The sequence below is a fragment of the Anabrus simplex genome, chromosome 1 (assembly GCF_040414725.1).
Source record: "Anabrus simplex isolate iqAnaSimp1 chromosome 1, ASM4041472v1, whole genome shotgun sequence".
Taxonomy (NCBI): domain Eukaryota; kingdom Metazoa; phylum Arthropoda; class Insecta; order Orthoptera; family Tettigoniidae; genus Anabrus; species Anabrus simplex.
The window spans coordinates 829802735-829820859 of NC_090265.1; the positions used below are offsets into that span (position 1 = coordinate 829802735).

Here is an 18125-nt window from a genome sequence, read left to right on the forward strand (position 1 = left end):
GGTAAGCCTCCTCTTTCAAATTTTTTCTTTTCTCCTTCTTCATTTTCCGTTATAACAATTTCATTTTCCTTCCTTTTCTTTCATTCCAGATTTCAAACTCCAATTGTGCCATAATCTGCTTCATTCATCTACGGATTGCCTGAACTCTCCCTTATTCAAGATCACAGTTACTCCTTAATGAGTTCATCACCGATGTTCTACGTTGTATACGTTTTTAATTTTATGCTAGCGCGTGAATGTGGACTAGTTCAACTTGTATTTCCTTCTGGCATTGTGATTCTCTCTCCTTCAGAATTTGCAATTACCGGTGATCACGTCATATCATCCTTGGTTACATCGTCATGCGCCTTTTGACTGGTTCTATTTGACTCGTACTGTTCAATTAACTCTAATTCAACTTTTATTTTTGCACAATTGTAAGAACTCCAACGTCAATAATTAATCCACGCTTCACACATCGACGTATATTTTAATTGTCTACAATATCTATTTTTGTTTTTTACTTTAACAACCCCATGATTGTTTTTAACTCCACAGACTGCCATCGTTCAATGTATTTCACCATCAATTCTTGCTGTTGATGTGTACATACTGTTACTAATTAAGTCTAATGTTATCATATTACTTTTTATTACGACATTGTTATTCTTTTAACAATTTTAATCACTTAAGTTCAGGGCCCTGACCTTAGTCTTTGTACTAACGGCTGATGATGTTCGCAATGCCGAACGAAACATGTTCCGTTATTTAAGCCATTTTTTAAGACACCTCATGATTATTTTATAATTCAATGAGTGTATTATATTGTATTGAGTAGGTGATTGTTAATAAAATAATTTTATAATTTTAATACATTATCCTCAATACGGTTCCATTATGAGATTAATTACATGTAACACTTCATACTTGTCGATGTTATTAACTTACAGGGTATTTTGTAATTAAAATATGGTTTCTTTTCTATTAAAGTTATCTACATTATTTACAGATATATAAACATAATTTTTCAATCTAAACCATCTTCAAAAAATGATCTGCCACTAAACAAATTGAAGTCTAAAATAGAAAATCGTCAGTGACATGTGCGTAAATATTTTCTGAATGGGTTTACTGGCACTCATTTTACTGCAGTAATTAGCCTTCTGTTAAGATTTTAAGATTAGAGGTGCTTGAGGAATGAAAGTAGCTTGTCCTCTTATAAAATAACAATTGGTGGTTATGGAATTAGAAAATGCTATGATTAGGATCTCATAGCCTTAACTACAGTATAGCTTCAGCGTATGCCTGATATAAAAATGAGAACCTAACGAAAATCATCTTTAAAACTTCTGACAATAGAGTTCAAACCCACCAACTCCCAAATGCAAACTTACAGCTATATGACCCTGGACCACATACCCAAATGGTTTAATCTTTGATTTTTTGAAACAGCTACTATACAATCTAACGAAGATTCACCACTCCAGTTCTGTGTCTGAGTGTAACAATGGTGAATATCTGGGCTTTGTAAATAATTGCTTAACCTTCCTATCTGTATTTCTTAGCTGGAAGTAAATACACTATACATTGTGACTGTATAATTATCAAAATAATCCTGTTTCTTCCAATATTAGTTTAAGGCTAATGTTTCCACTTCTCTAACATTAATACGTTCCCAAAGCTTTGGCAGCAGTTCACCAACTGCAGATGCCAGCTTTTACTCTGATAAAGAATGCATTATAGGTATGCATGGAAATGGTGACAACAGAGTCATGGCACAAGTTGAAATGCAGTAATTTGTATTTTAGGAACCTGGGCATGTGAAATAGGGTAATACTCCAGCATTTTTCTGGAGTATATGTCTTACAACTTATAAATCTCAAATAAGTATTGGAAGGTGGGATTCTTCCTTCAACCTAAACCTTAGTTGAGTATATGTCTTGGTACTAAAGTCTTCTCCCATTACTGAAATATTTGCACTAAAAGCTTTCTCATGTTTGATAATTTATTGTCAATAAGCTTAGGAAAACATTTTATGACATTTTTACAGTATGTCATTTAAATTTAAACATTTAAATGTTTGAAGGTAAGATTAAGGGATGGTGTTCAAATTTGTAATAAATTAACCAAATATTTATAACAATAAAGATTTGTTGGCATCAAGGTATTTAAAAAAGTTCATACAGAAATAACAAAGATAATTACAAGCAAAAAGATAACAAATGTCATAGAAAATCAGGGTACAGTTGAAAAACATAATAAATACCAAACAGCATTCTTACATTGAGAGTAAAAATACTAAAATACTTTCATACCATATTTCAAAAAAGACATTTTCTAAAATGTGGGCATACGCTTTTGTCAAAAAATACACACTATACTGCGCAACCCAGATCATATCTTACTGTGCTTGATATTTTTGGAATGGGTTAGAACAAATTTGTTACTTTCATTTACCTGTTTTAGGCTAATATTTGGCTTTGACAATGGGCGACGTTAACAATGCCATGCCTTATACAGCCAGTTCCTGTGATGAATGGTAGGGTTTGTTGGTGTATACATTTCAGGCTCAGTAAGTAAAGCAACAGGTAACTACTTTACTCGCCTTTTTCTTGGTATGCCTCTTCAGTGCTGCTTGCACTTTCTATGACCAGTGATGGTGGCACTGTGGCGATATGACTAACCTTTGGACTGAGGACTCAACATATACTGTACAACAATTTCTGATTGTTCTGGGCTTCAAGACTGCACATTTCATAAATTAAAGAACAACATGGAGGTATATAAACACAGTATTTTGCTTCACCTCAGAACAAAATATGCACACATTAAGAGATTCCAATACTTAATATCATTCACAAACAAATGCAATATGCAGTAGCATACAATACAACAAAAACACACAAATAATTTAACACAAACACTGAATTCCATACTACAATGTATATGAAGATTATCATAAAACTGTTCCATATAATAATATATTTACATGAAATTTGAAGAGATTTAATTATACAGATTAATTTTAATAATAGGATGCACCAGGGATAATCCCACAAAAGAATGACAAAACAAAAAGTTAACAGGTCCAGTAAGAAACATACAGAACAACAAGCAAACCTCACAAACCCATACATCTTTGTTCATGATGCTATTATCATCCATTGCAAAAAATGGTCCCCCTATGCAACTCTTTCTTTCTTTCTTTCTTTCTTTCTTTCTTTCTTTCTTTCTTTCTTCCTTCACATGGGAGGTTTGTATGTTGCTTAATTTGTGCCTCACATCAATATAATTAAGATGCCATTAAACATTTAACAATCATGACAGTGCCACATAATACATGTTTAATATACTATATACAGACATATGTACCATTCTTCACAGAACTATGTTATCTTTCAATATATTTTACATTTTAAATTTCAGAATATAATCTTCTTTAAGAATTATATATATATATTTATTAATTTAAAAGAATTGACTGTATACCACAGTTGGGTTGGGTAAGACTAACATTATATGGAGAGGAGATGAGTCTGAAACATACTTTTATAAGTGGTAACAATTTTACAAAATGCCTTACTGAAGGAGTAATGAAAGCACCTTTATCACAAATAACAGGTTTCTAAACAATTACTTTGGTCGATAAAGAAGAGAGTTGGATTAACCACTAACCATTAGGATGAACATAGGAACACAGTGGCAAAGAAACTCCAATATAATTTTTATGGAAATTTGTTAAGAAGCATCTAAAATCAACTAGCTGTTGTGTACCCATTGTTGACAGGCGAGTTTCTGTAACTGCAGATGTAATATCAAGAGAGAAAGAGGATAAGGCTTCATTCATTAATGTAGAGGGATGTAATCACTATTGCATGTTTTTGTTGTGGTTGGTAGTACAGTGGGTTGTCTGACTATGAAGAGGAGTGTGTTGGGACCAACACAAACACCCAGTCCCCGAGCCAGAAGAATTAATCACTAGCAATTAAAATCCCCGACCTGGCCAGAAATCTAACCCGGGACCCTCTGAACCGAAGGCCTCAATGCTGACTATTAGGCAAGGAGTCAGATAATGATGATGATGATAATCTTCATCTTCTACTAGTTTCCCACACCTGTTAGATTGAAACTTGAATAGTTTCACATACGTATTCATGAAGTGGTTCAAAAATCAAACCAATAAAAACATTTACATCCTGCTCCAATTTGAGTTCTTTGTTATTTTCAGGGCCTGAATTTTGATGACTTGTCATCTTTAAATGCTGGGCTATACATATTGCTAACTTATATATAAATCTGGATCATGGGCCCCGATTTCAGAAATGCATATTAAGTATTTTTTGTCATATTTTTCCAATATTTACTATCAGGTAAATTTTTTTCATTTTTGCCTCATTATTTTGTCATTTTCAGCAATTAGTTACATTAAACTTTTCTTTCAAGTAATTTTTCCTTGTCTGCAATATTATTTAGTCATTCTTATACACTGACATTGGACAGTCAACACATCTGAATATCATCTGAGCTTTCAATAAACAAGAACACTCAAACATCAAAATATTCAGTATACTCAATTTGAAAACTGTGAAATAAAGTAACCTCCTACAACCCTTATCCAAATTCAAAGGACATTCCAAATTAGTATTTTGAAATTGAGGTTATATTGTTATTTAAATGAAAGTTAATCTGTACATTAAAAAAGTTTACTAAAAACAGCTTTTTCAGACCAATTTGCTTCATTTTTGCTTTATTCTCTCCAGAATTACCTGCCGGTGAATCATCAGACATCAATATGTCTCTTAAGTTCAATTCCTAAAATCAAATCGCTAAATGACCACTCCAACAATAGCGGGCGAAGGATTATCCTAGCCTCAATACATTCTATACATAGCGGGTTGCACACAGTTATAGAACAATATCTTCACATAAAGATATCAGCGAAGCTTAACGATTAAAAATGACTGCGACTATAGGCAAACCTGCAGTTTCAATTAAACTTTGTATACGTATCACTTAATATTAACTGGAGAGAATTCCTGTGGGGGTAAGACGCACAGAACACCCTTAAGGGTGGCTCAGAGAGGGAATAACATGTAAAAATAATCAAAAATGATTTATATTAGTGTTGAATACATACGGTAGTTTTCAGGGTCACTGAGATGAATAGTGACACTCCGGATGCTATTTTAAGTCTCCATCGCCATGGGGGTTTATTTACTGAATCGTGTCAGAAACATACAGTGTATCACAATAATATCAGGACAATAACAAATCTGGTACTATAACCATTAATCATTTCTAATGATGGCAGGTAACAATGTGATTAAGCTCTACATGAACAAATTTAATTAAATGTGGTGCGACCAATATGTGGCTAATTCACATGCTTCCTTGATAGCGTTGATCACATTCTAGAGAGAGCAAATAGTTGGACACAAGTTACAAACAAGAAGATGGCTCATTGTCTGTTCTTCACCACATTCACATAGAGTGGAGTCACAGACAAAACCCCACTTTCTCATGTTGGTCTTTGTTCTTCCAACTCCTGAACGCAACCTGTTGAGCGTCTTCCATGTTGACCAGCTCTGCTTTCAGTTGTATGGAGAAAACTTTTCCTTGACTTGAGCCATTGGGTTGCTGGTCGGTACCCATATAAATTATGGGTCGTCAGGTTCAGTGCTTTAGATTTTTCCAGTCTGGATGCACACTCACGGTGAATATCTGGAGGTGGGATACCTGCTAGACAATAAACTTTATCAAGTGGTGTAGATCTCAAACATCCTGTAATGAGTCTGCAGGTCTCATTTAAGGCAACATCCACTTGATTAGCATGGCTAGATCTACACCAGACAGGGCAAGTGTATTCTGCTGCTGAATAACAGAGAGCTATTGCTGAAGTTCTTAAAAGGAGAGGATGCGCCACCCCCCCCCCCAGGTTGAACACGATAATTTCCGGATAATATTGTTCCTTGCAAATGCCTTCCTTTTGGTGTTCAGACAGTGTGTTCTGTAGGTTAGTGCTCGGTCAAGAGTTACTCCTAGATATTTGGGAGTGAAGCAGTGTTCTAATATTTCACCTTCCCAAATCACTTGCAATTTTCTTGCTGTCTGTCAATTTTTCAGGTGAAAGGCACAGACTTGTGTTTTTAATGGGTAATAACCATTTAGAATTTGTAGAGCATGGGAGAGCTTCTCTTCAGCAAAAGTTTCCTCTTGAGCTGCCAGGGTGACATCATCTGCATAAATAAAGCTCTTTGTCCCTTGTGGGTGGGGCTGATCATTGGTGAAGATGTTGAAGGGTATAAGAGCTTGGAATAAGGCCTTGGAATTCAACAAAAAGCCTTCCGTTCTGTAGAAAGCACTCAATCATTTGGGTGAGTTTATAGTCCTTAGTTATACTGTGCACTTTACGAAGCAGTATCGTAGGCTGATGTCAAGTCAACAAAAACTACTTCAGTGACTTTGTTGTTTTCATAGCCGTAAAAAGGGGTGAAAACGAAAACTCCCAAAATGATTGAGGTTATGCATGTATGTTCCAGCATAGCTCTCAACCAAACTTAGTAGACATATGAATTACTATCTGGAAAAAAAATAATGTGGGGGTCAGACATCCCTAGCACCCCTGCAGTTGGTGGTCGGGAGGGAGCGACATGAAAAAAAATCATTGAAAACAACCAATATTAGTGCTAAGATAGTTTTTGGGGTTGCTGAGATGAATAGCGACACTCTGAATGACATTTAATTCCAAGTACAGCCACAATTGCCATGGGGGATGAGAAAGGGTGAAAAAGAAAATGTCCAAAATGACCGAAATTATAGATGTGCAGTATGTAGGTATGTGTGTGTATTCCAGCATAGCTCCCAACCAAACTGGTACACACATGATTTACTAATCTGAAAAAAAAAAAAAAAAAATACTGTAAGGATAAGACACACCTAGCACCCCCACGGTTGGTGGTTGGGAGGGAGAGACATGTGAAAATCATAAAAAAATGACCAATATTAGTGCCAAATACATACTTTTCAGGGTCGCTGAGGTGAATAGTGATGCTCTAGATGCTGTTTTAAGTCTCCATCAGCATGAGGGGGTGAAAAGGGGTGGAAAAGAAAAATGTCAAAAATGACAGATTATGGATGTACAGTATATGTGTGTATGTTCCAGCACTGCTCTCAACCAAACTTTGTACACACATATGACTTACTATGACCGAGAACAACCAATATTAGTGCTGAGATAGTTTTTGGGGTTGCTGAGATGAACAGCGACACTCTGAATGACATTTAATTCCAAGTACAGCCACAATCTCCATGGGGGATGAGAAAGGGTGGGGGTAAGACACTCATAGCACCCCTACGGTTGGAGGTTGGAAAGGAGTGACAAAATAGTAAAAATCCAGCAATATTAGTGTTGAATCCATACTTTTTGGGGTCCTGAGATGAATAGTAACACCCTGGATGCTGTATAAGTCCAAATTCAGTCTCCATCGGGAAAGGGGGAGGGAGTAGAAAAGAGTGAAAAAGTAAACATCCAAAATGATCAAGATTAATGTTTTCAGTTTTCAGGCTCGTTAGGCTGATTAGTGACAGTCTCTACGACAGTTGGATGAAACATAAATACAGACAATATGGGCTGCAACAAGGACAAAGCTCCATGCGAAACAAAATAATCTAAAACTACAACTTTTCATTAAACATTTATCAATAACTCTAAAACTACAAAATCAGCAGCATTTGGATTTGCAAAGTCAATGTATCCTTCCATTGATTGTCAAGTTTCAGTCAAAAACCTAGTCTTTTCAAGAGTTACTATTTGAGAATAAACTTGCATCAAGGGTTACAATCTATGAGTCAAAAGAATGATGATAATAATAACAATAATGTAATTAGCTTTACGTCCCACTAACTACTTTTCAATGGTTTTCGGGGATGCCGAGGTGCTGGAAGTTAATCCCGCAGGAGTTCTTTTATGTGCCAGTAAATCTATCAACACGAGGCTGACGTATTTGAGCATCTTCATATACCACTGGACTGAGCCAGGTTCGAACCTGCCAAGTTGGGGTCAGAAGGCCAGCGCCGCAACCATCTGAGTCACTCAGCCCGGCTCAAAAGAATGATATTGATAAATTTAGTGATGAACGTTTTTCCTATTATTGAACAGTTACTTACAGCAAGGCTGCTGCAGCAAGTGTTGAAAGAATATTTTGGGCTAATGCATTCAAAAGTGCACAATTAGTCAGGCTCAGAGTAAGACTCTAAGCTGCTTAAAGCATTTAACAGTGATATGAAAATGTAAAAACTAAACAGAAAAGAAAAGTGAAATAGTGTTTTTATATATCGTCCTTTAATCTTTTTAAAGTTTTGAACTCTACTTAAATGTTTAGTTTTAAAATTGTGTAATAGCCACTAGTTAATTTGTGGTTAGTTTAACACTGCAATAATGAAGCAAAATTTCTGTATGAAGTAGTACGTTGGTGCCTGGAGTTCTCAAAACATATCACGATTTATGATTCAGCATTTAATCCACAAGTGAAAATTCTGAGCAAGAGCATAACTTATTATCTGCTTCCCTTGAGGTTTAAATTATTTTAAACTAAACAAGTACTTGAAATTAAATCTGGTTTAAAGAAAACAGGTTTAAACTGTAAAGCCCTTGATTTAAGAAAAACTTTTTTTTTTTCCACCCCTGAGATTTGGATAAGCAACCCAATCAATCTTACCAAGTCAACAATACTAAAATACTTCTTAAGCATATTTTAATGGTATGTAGTCAATCCAACTCCTTTAAACAAAGTGATCTATGTAAACATAAAATAAATTAAAATAAAATAAAATAACAATAAAAATGTAACATAAAAACAAACAAAACAAGAAATAACTTCATTTTTAAAAATCTGATATCTTGTACTCAAGGTGATTTTAAATTAAGTCATGGTGTCTTCTAGGAACATTAAAATAACAAGATCATAATTAGGAGAGTCAACGAGCTTGCCACTTGTAACATTCACATATACATTTCAACATCCTACAGTATTTCACCAATTTATCTCTTTAAATGTCCAGCTCCATGCCCAAATGGTTAGCATGCTGGCCTTTGGTCACAGGGGTCCTGGCTTTGATTCCCTGCAGGGTGGGAAATTTCAACCATCATTGGTTAATTTCTCTGGCACGGGGGCTGGGTGTATGGGTCGTAATCATCATCATTTCATCCTCATGACACGCAGGTCGCCTACGGTGTCAAATTGAAAGACCTGCACCTGGTGAGCCGAACATGTCTTCGGACACTCCTGGCACTAAAAGACATACGCCATTTCATTTCATCTCTTTAAATTATAATACTGAGGTCTGAAAATAAACTTCACTGGCAATCATAATATGTAAGAATCATATGCTTTGTAATGAGGAACAAAACTAAGGCATAATAAAGAACACATCGAAAGGCATGTTAAATATTATAGTACAAATAGCTTCAGCAATGATATTATTCTTGTATATACTGTACTGTAGATATGAGAGTTACCATAAAACACTAAAGCTCAAGAAATTGACATACTTGAAAATGCCACTAACCACATTTTACTTCCAAATTTTAGAGGGAACGTTATCACATCGTAATTATTTTAGACAAGTCTAACATACATCCCATTTTATCACACTCCTTTCTTTCATCATTCCTGTCTAAACCCCCTTAGTCCACCCTAGTCCTTTTTTGACTATAATAATAATAATAATAATAATAATAATAATAATAATAATAATAATAATAATAATAATAATAATAACTTTGTATAGCTATTGTTAGTCTGTTATAGTCCTTGTAAGGCAGACTCTCAGATATGGATGGGTGGCATCTGCCTGTACCGGAAATTGCGTGTTACTGTAGAGGATAATGTAAACACCCAATCCTTGAGCCAAGGGAATTAATCACTAAAATCCCTGACTCGGCTGGGAATCGAACCCTAAAGGGCAATGAGCTGACCATTCAGCCAAGGAGCTTCATGTTTCATCACTTGATAATCTTCTTCTATGAAGAGGTGGAATTCTCTCTCTTCCTTATCAGTTATAGGACTGATTTTAACTACAGTATATTTAAGGGATTCATTGTTTTTTAAATTTTTATTCTGTGTACACAATTTCCTTGGGATAGCCTTTAAAGAGAATGGTCAGCCATTACATCCGACCTATCAAGTTCCTGGTTGATTAAATTAAAATATTACCAGTATTCCTACACATGACCACAGCATTAAGTTATTTCCCTTGATCCTCTAGGATGTATTTCATAACATTATAACAATCTTTTTCTCATGCCAGTAAACAATTTTGTATTTGATTTTCACCATTATATTTTCCCCAATTAAGTGAATGGCAGCTTGTCTTTTTGGACAGGACTGTTTCACAGAAAATGACATGACCAAGGAAGAAAGACAAATTCAGGCTGTCATATAAAAGAGATCCAAAGACAAAAGAGAGAATGGACATTCAGTTAAAGCTGGATACTAGAATATCTAAATCAATGAGAATTAGGAATACGATGACGATGAACCAAAAAATGGACAGGGGGATACAGCACCACCATTCAAAAAAACCAAGGTGACAAAGTGATGAACAGTATCTTTATAGACACTCTGAACAACAGAACATTGACAATGATAGAAAGAGAAATTGAACTTTACTATCAAGAATAATATATTAGGATTAAGTGAGATATGGAAAGGGGGGGGGGAATATAGTTGAAAAATCAAATGCTAATATCCTTTATTATTTTGGACAGACAAAAGGACACAAAGTGCACAAAAACTTATCCAAGAATTCATAGAAATAAGTGAATAGACAGGAGTACTTCGAGTGAAAATCAATACAACAGTTAAAATTATAAAAATATGATCACTCTCTTAATGATGAAATGGACAGAACATTATCTATGTACAGAAATCAAAGAAGAGTTCATTTTAAGTGAATTCAACAGTAAAATAAGAGTGAGAAACAAGAAGAAGTACTCGAAGGTCCTAATGGAATAGGAACTAGGCATGACAATAGGGGAACGTCTCATACAGGTTGCAGACGAACGTAACTTATATGTTCTAAATTTGTTCTATAAAGAGCATCTATCAGCCAAATGGATTTGGTGACTCCAGACGGGAGAACAAAGAATGAAAGACTTCATTCTAAGTGGCAGCCATTATAACGTCACAGATATACAAGATATACAAGCATCAAATTTGACTCTGACACACTCATTCTTTCATTTCCATAGGCATGTCAATCGGCGCACACACTGCCAGTACTTTTCTGAAGCTTTGAACCAATTCAGATTGACACTGCTTTTGCTCGTGTGATACTGTACATAAGACATAAGGTATTGTATACGATTTCATGGTCAAGGTGGAGCCGAGAATTTTCTGACCCAGTAGACTACATTCCAGTAGATTGCAGTAATGCACAGAAGTGAATAGCAGCGACAAAAGTTTTCCATGCAGAACACAACTTTCCATGCCAACTTTTAATGCGACAAGTTGACACAAGTGGATCTGAATATGTAAATTAAAGGGTAATTATATCAACTGCAGAAATAACACAACCAAAGTTATTCTTATACAGTAAAATATAACTTAATTTTGAAAATTATGAAACACCATTTCAATATTTTATAAATTTCACAGCAAAGTGTTGGAACTGGTACTTCTGGTGAGTATAATACTCTTAGTTTTGTTTACAACTTTGATGCTTGTTGGCACCACTAATAGCATGCCAGGCTGAAAATTGATCACAAACTTTTAAAGCGATGTCCAAGCAATTATAAAAAACACAAACTTTCAGATGCTGTTGCAGGTTGTTAAGTTCTCCAAAAAATAAATTATTGAATATAAATAATGGAACATCCTTGTCTGACAATTTGCTAGTATAAGAGCCTGATTTGTCTTCTCCTAAGAGTTCTCAATATGGACTTGTGGAAACTCAAGAAGTAGACCAGTGTACCCCATTCGGAACTCCTTTGCAAACACTCAGCTCCTCTGAATCTATTACTTGTTTCAGGAATATTATGCATTCCCTTCAAGTCCAATCAAAGAATAAAAACAATATAACACTATCTTTTGTTTAGCCCACAATTAAAAAAAGAACAAAAAACCCAAACCCCATGACACTACAGCCGTTGAAGGGCCTTGGCCTATCAAGCGACTGCTGCTCAGCCCGAAGGCCTGCAGATTACGAAGTGTCGTGTGGTCAGCGCGATGAATCCCCTCGTCCGTTATTCTTGGCTTTCTAGACCGGGGCTGCTATCTCACTGTCAGATAGCTCCTCAATTCTAATCACATAGGCTGAGTGGACCTCGAACCAGCCCTGAGATCTAGGTAAAAATCCCTGACCTGGCCGGAAATTGAACCCGGGGCCTCTGGGTATGAGGCAGGCACACTACCCCTACACCACGGGGCTGGCAGCCCCCAATTTAAAGAAATATTATATCCTAATTCACTATATTAATGAATAAACAAACATTAGTGAAATATTACAAAATTATCCAGGTCAATACAGAAAGTTAACATTTTACAGCTTAATTAATAGAGCTATGAACATACCTATGTCTAAAAAATTATAGAGAGATAAATATAATCCACCAAATTGCTCGTAACAACGGATACTCCAGAATATTTATTAATTGAATGATAAATAAACTGAAAAATGAACAAAAAACAACTTTAAAGATCAAAAGGAGGAAACGAAATTTGCAGTTCTAACTTTCCAAAATAAGCACTCTTATCAACTGGCTAAAATTTTCAGAAAAAGGAACATCAATGTTGCTTACAAAACTGAAAATAATACTAATAAGATAATTTTCAATTCAGATAAAATTGGGAATAAATGTATATTTAATAAGTCAGGAATTTACAAAGTGACATGCCAACCATGTAGGCAGCGATCCATAGGACAGTCTGGAAGAAGTTTGGCTATAAGGTACATAATAATATAATAATTTTGTGTGGCTATTTCTAGCCGAGTGCAGCCCTTGTAAGGCAGACCCTCTGATGACGGTGGGCGGCATCTGCCATGTGGAGGTAACTGCGTGTTATTGTGGTGGAGTATAGTGTTATGTGTAGGTTGCAAGAATGTTGGGGACAGCATAAACACCCAGCCCCCGGGCCACTGGAAATACCAATGAAGGTTAAAATCCCTGTCCCGACCAGGAATCGAATCCGGGACCCTCTGAACCGAAGGCCAGTATGCTGACCATTCAGCCAACGAGGCAAAGAACATGTTAATGCAATCAAACATACAAGATATTTGGCAATGGGAGAGCATATGGTTGAAAAGAATCACAAATTTACAGACATTTCTAATGACAATACATTCAGACAAAAAGGGAACATTCATGAATGTTTTAGAAAGTTTAGAAATGTATCTTGCTAAAAAAAAAAGACTTTAAATCAAGTTTAAATGAAAGAAGTACAGATGAGAACCCATTGTATAAACTAGCATTCAATCATTTAAGGAAGAAAAAAAGAAGAAAAACTTGAAGTTCATAAATTTATTTAGGTATTCTTATTCATCATCATCATCATCAAAATATTAAAATTTTATGTAATGATAACTTTCATAATATTTCACTAATGTTTGTTTATTCACTGATATGGTGAATTAGGATATACTACTACTTTAAATTGTGAGCTAAACAAAATATAGTGTTATACTGTTTATAGACTTCACTGATGAAGGGAATGCACAACGTTCCTGAAACATGTATGAATGAATACATATTTTCAATTATGAAAAGCATGTTGACAAGCTGGACCCAACACAAACTATTTTAAATAGTTTTTTAATAGATTTAAACAAGTCAATACTGGATCAAATCAAATACCTATGAAGGTTAAGTTTATCAACAGCTCCTCTTACTTGGATAATCAAGATCAGTCTATTCATTGGACCACGCCTGTTGATAAATCTAGGTTTACACCACATGGTTCTGAAAGAAAGCCATTACTAAGCTCAATCCACGCTCATCTGCACAGTACAGTGAGAAATTCACAAGACATAGAGCAATCTCCAGGATATTTCATTAAGTCATTTTGACGGTGTTAATGACAATTTGAGCATACACCTTCGTAAATCAATATTTAATTTAAAACTTCTGTCATCTAGGAGAAATGGGTCACTTCGCCTTTTCAAAGTGTTTTATTTTACGAACATTTCCAGCCCCCATAACCTCTAAATGTTCTGTCTTCTATTTTAAAAATATCATGGAGATCATCAACATTATTTTCCATTCTTTCAATGTGTGCTTAATTGATAAGTCTGATATTTTACCAAGATTATATTACTGCAGAAAGTAAATGCCATTAAAATAAAATGATCACTCATTCTTTTTGTCACTCATTGCTATACAACGCTTATACTATGGGGCCTGGTCTGTATATGCAATTCAACGAATATCTACAACAGATGGATACACAGAAGACTCTTATACGTAGTTTATAGGTATCAAATTGCACATAAATGATGTATAAATGTGATATAAATGTTATACACTGTTTATTAGTAAGACTGACGATATATTGCCCAGGATTCACACCTTAATGTATAATTTAAGTACAAAAACCTCTTCATTATTTAAATGAAAACTATCCTCTTTGCTCTTCCCTTTAGATGTTCAAGCAATGTTCATGCACAACAAGTAAAAGCAAATATGGTATCCTAAACAAAAATAATGGAACATATTTCTGCACTAAAGACAAGTGAAAGTAGAACAAGTGGCAACCTCGTGCTAAAGTACAGTAACAATTCAATCCACCACACATACAAACTTAACATCAACAAACATTACATTCCACTGAGATGAATAAATGGCGGTCGGGCATTAAGTTCAGACAGTCCACGCCATTACCACTTTCTTGAAAGGTACAAACACTGCTCGACCTGGCTCACTGTAAAAGACAAAATGAGAACTATGGTGCATGTTGTAAGAACATGTCATATGACATGTGATATTTATTTATTTACAATCTTTCTTTAATCTTATGGCAATATAATACAGGGTAACACAAAGTGAATGGAAAAAATGAATAGAGGTTACAGGTCTCTTCATAAGGTATGTAGCGGTTGTATTAGCAATTAAGATTTAAAGGACAGGGCTTGAAAGTTACTGGTAAGACCACAAGAGTATAGTTTCAGTGCATGGGACTCCTGATCAGGATTACACTATTTGAGAACTGGAAAAGATCCACAGGAAAGTGGCACAATTAGATTAGGGTGATTTCCAACAAGCGAGTTATGTTACAAAAATGTTGCAAACTTTTGGCTGCAATTACTTAGGAGTAAGGAGACTAACAGCTCAATTAGGTGGTATGTTCCAATACACAGTAGAACCCCTATTTAACGTTTTTACAGGGACCTGATTTTTTAAGCCTTAAATTGGGCTTTACCTTAAATCAAGGTTTACAGTAGAAAGCACACCTTTTCAGAGATCTTTCCCTGTATTAACATAAATTGTACCATCATACATTATTTACACAGTGACAGCAATAAAACTAGGAGATATCTACCTTACACACTGTACTGTAGTTACGGTTTGTGCTTTATTTTGACAGATTTTTGTCTGTGAATGCAAAACTGCTTTGGTTTAAGGTTGTTCTTATAACGTTATGCATGATTTTCTATAAAAGTTGGGAAAGATACTGAATTCACACAGAAATACATTAAAATCGGTATGAAACAGCAATCGGTTTGTTTAAATATTTTCGCGGATGTCTTCCAAGCAGCAGCTTACTCATTTGAACGTATTTTCTAATTCCAATAGTCTGAATATGCATAATCAGTTTCATTCTTATTATAACAGCATCACTCCAAAGGCTTGTGGCAAACAAACATTTCAATTTTCTTACTTCAAACGGCGTCAATAACCTAGGTTTATCGCTCACGTATTATGAAAACATATTTCAAGCTCTCTGGAGAATAATAACATTTTCACTATAAATTTACACAAGAACAGCCTTTCTGAAATTTAACAAGACGCTAAAGTACATAACCTAACCTCTAAAATTAGTTATGCACCCTCTGAAATTAGTTGAGGAGCATCATTTCAAAACATATTAAATGCAGTCGAGGTCAGAATATGTTTTGATGCGGTTTCCCGCCAATTGGGATATGCTCTTTAATGCTGTTGAGTTAGATCGGGTCATTTCGTATTTTTTCCCATAGGAATTCAGTGCTGAAAAACATGATTCGGAACAAATCGTATTATGTGCACCACGGCGAACGGTTCAAAACATATGTTCACGATAATGTTTCCCAGCCTGCATTTATCCCGCTCTTTTGTTGGCTGTTCCTGCTATTTTTATATCGTACTTGACAGTGTGGTATTGCTTGCATGCCCGTTCACTTTCGATCACCATGGAGGAGAGTGTTTCCGCGGACCTGAAAGTGAAAAAGTGGTTCTTCCAGAATATTTTCCGTACACAGTTCAACACTGGGTTTGGGACACCACCCATGGATGCTTGTAGTTACTGTGCTCGAATGCTCTTTCAGATTAAATCTGAAGAAGATAGTGCGAAAAAGAACTATTTACTAGCTGATTTGAGAACAGATAAAATTCGCTCACAGGGTTATCACAAACTTATGAGGGAACAATCTGCTGACAAATGTCCTTCTGCTTTGATTTGCAACGGGTACAACCACTTCCTAAATTATCAATTGGCAAAGCGTTCTATTCGTGCCAAATATAATTAGTGATGTCAGTATTCAGTATCCAAAATTTTATGTATGGAATGAAACTGAGCTGAAAGAGGGCCAAAACGAGGAGTCATCAGCCGTTACTTCATTTTAGATGAGGTACATTTCGATAAATCGATCACCTGTATCAGGCTGTTCGCAGACGGATGTGTATGCCAAAACAAGAACATGCATGTTATCCACGCTCTAGTTTACTGGCTACAAACCAAAGCACCTGCTAATATTTTCATGATTGTTGTCATCTTTCCTGTCACAGGACATTCCTTTTTACGCGCAGACAAGGTTTTGGTCTTGTAGAAAAGCTTCTTCGTAAGTGCTCTGACATCGTTACTCCCGAGGAATATCGAGAGATCTATCAGTCTGTGGGGACTGTAAAACATCTAGGAAAAGAATGGGTTATAAGGGACTACAAGATCCTCGCCAAGCATTTTAAGTAACTGGACAGGATTAAAGAAACGAAGACGGTGATATCAATAAGGTATTATATACAAACAAAACAAAGTATATCTTATGTCACAAACATATTCCACAGAAAGTCTGCCCAGAAATGGGCAACAGCAATTCCTTCTTCAGTGGCTTGAGTCAAGTCAAGTGTACAACAAACAGGGCAGGACTGACAGTCAAAAGTGTTGGGTAGTTTGTTGCTCCCCACAATCGCAGAAGTCTGACTGATCTCTCAAATAACCCCATTTTTTTTAGGATTCTTGGATTTACCTATTCCACTCCTCAATAGATTCAGTACCGTCCAGGTTGTCTATTCCAAATGATGACCAGGAGGTGGAGATTCAGAAGGCACCATCCAGTCAGATGCTCCATTCTTGCTCGCCACATATCACAATATGCTGTTCTTGTTGGTTTATCCACAGCCTTGGAGATATTGAGGAAACCTTTCCTGGACTTCAGTCTTCTGGATGGAGGTTGATGCCCAAATAACGGGTGGGTGTTTATGGGATCCACTTATGACCTCTCTTGCCTTGCAAACACTTCTCGCCGAAAGTCTGGAGGAGCAATACCAGCCAAGCAGTAAAGTCTGTCAATGGGTGTTGGTCTCAGACACCCAGTAAATATTCTGCATGTTCTGCTTCGTATGGGTTGAGTTGAACTCAACCGCAGAGAAACTGAGAGCAACAGCTGAGGTTCTCAACACCCCAGTGGGCGCGCGGAGTACAGGTGGTGGTGGTGGTGGTGATTTTTGTTTTAAGAGGAAGTACAACGAGGTAATCATCCTCTCCAGTGATTTTGTTTTGCGTGAGTACAAGGGTTGGCAACACTCGTGACCTTGAGCGGCCATATACCTTTCTCCCTGCTCACCCTCCGCCCGTCAGTGCATTGTCGGCTTTTATGCTCGCCCACTGGCGTTACAGTTTTTTTCGGATTATTGCTGTGGTATTTTTTTTATTTCATAGTTTTGAACGTCATAATGGTTT

At 35.9% G+C, this 18125-nt stretch overlaps 1 protein-coding gene across 2 annotated transcripts in view; it reads right to left on the reverse strand.

Annotated features, from left to right (window-relative positions):
- Positions 1–13517: 13517 nt before the first annotated feature.
- Positions 13518–18125, reverse strand: part of LOC136857595 (uncharacterized) — a 39512-nt gene continuing 34904 nt past the window's right edge. For both annotated transcript variants that reach the window (XM_067136376.2, XM_067136377.2), the window contains exon 5: positions 13518–14894. In XM_067136376.2, coding sequence (XP_066992477.1) covers positions 14834–14894 — 61 coding nt within the window. In that variant the 3' untranslated portion in view covers positions 13518–14833. The remainder of the gene's footprint in view (positions 14895–18125) is intronic.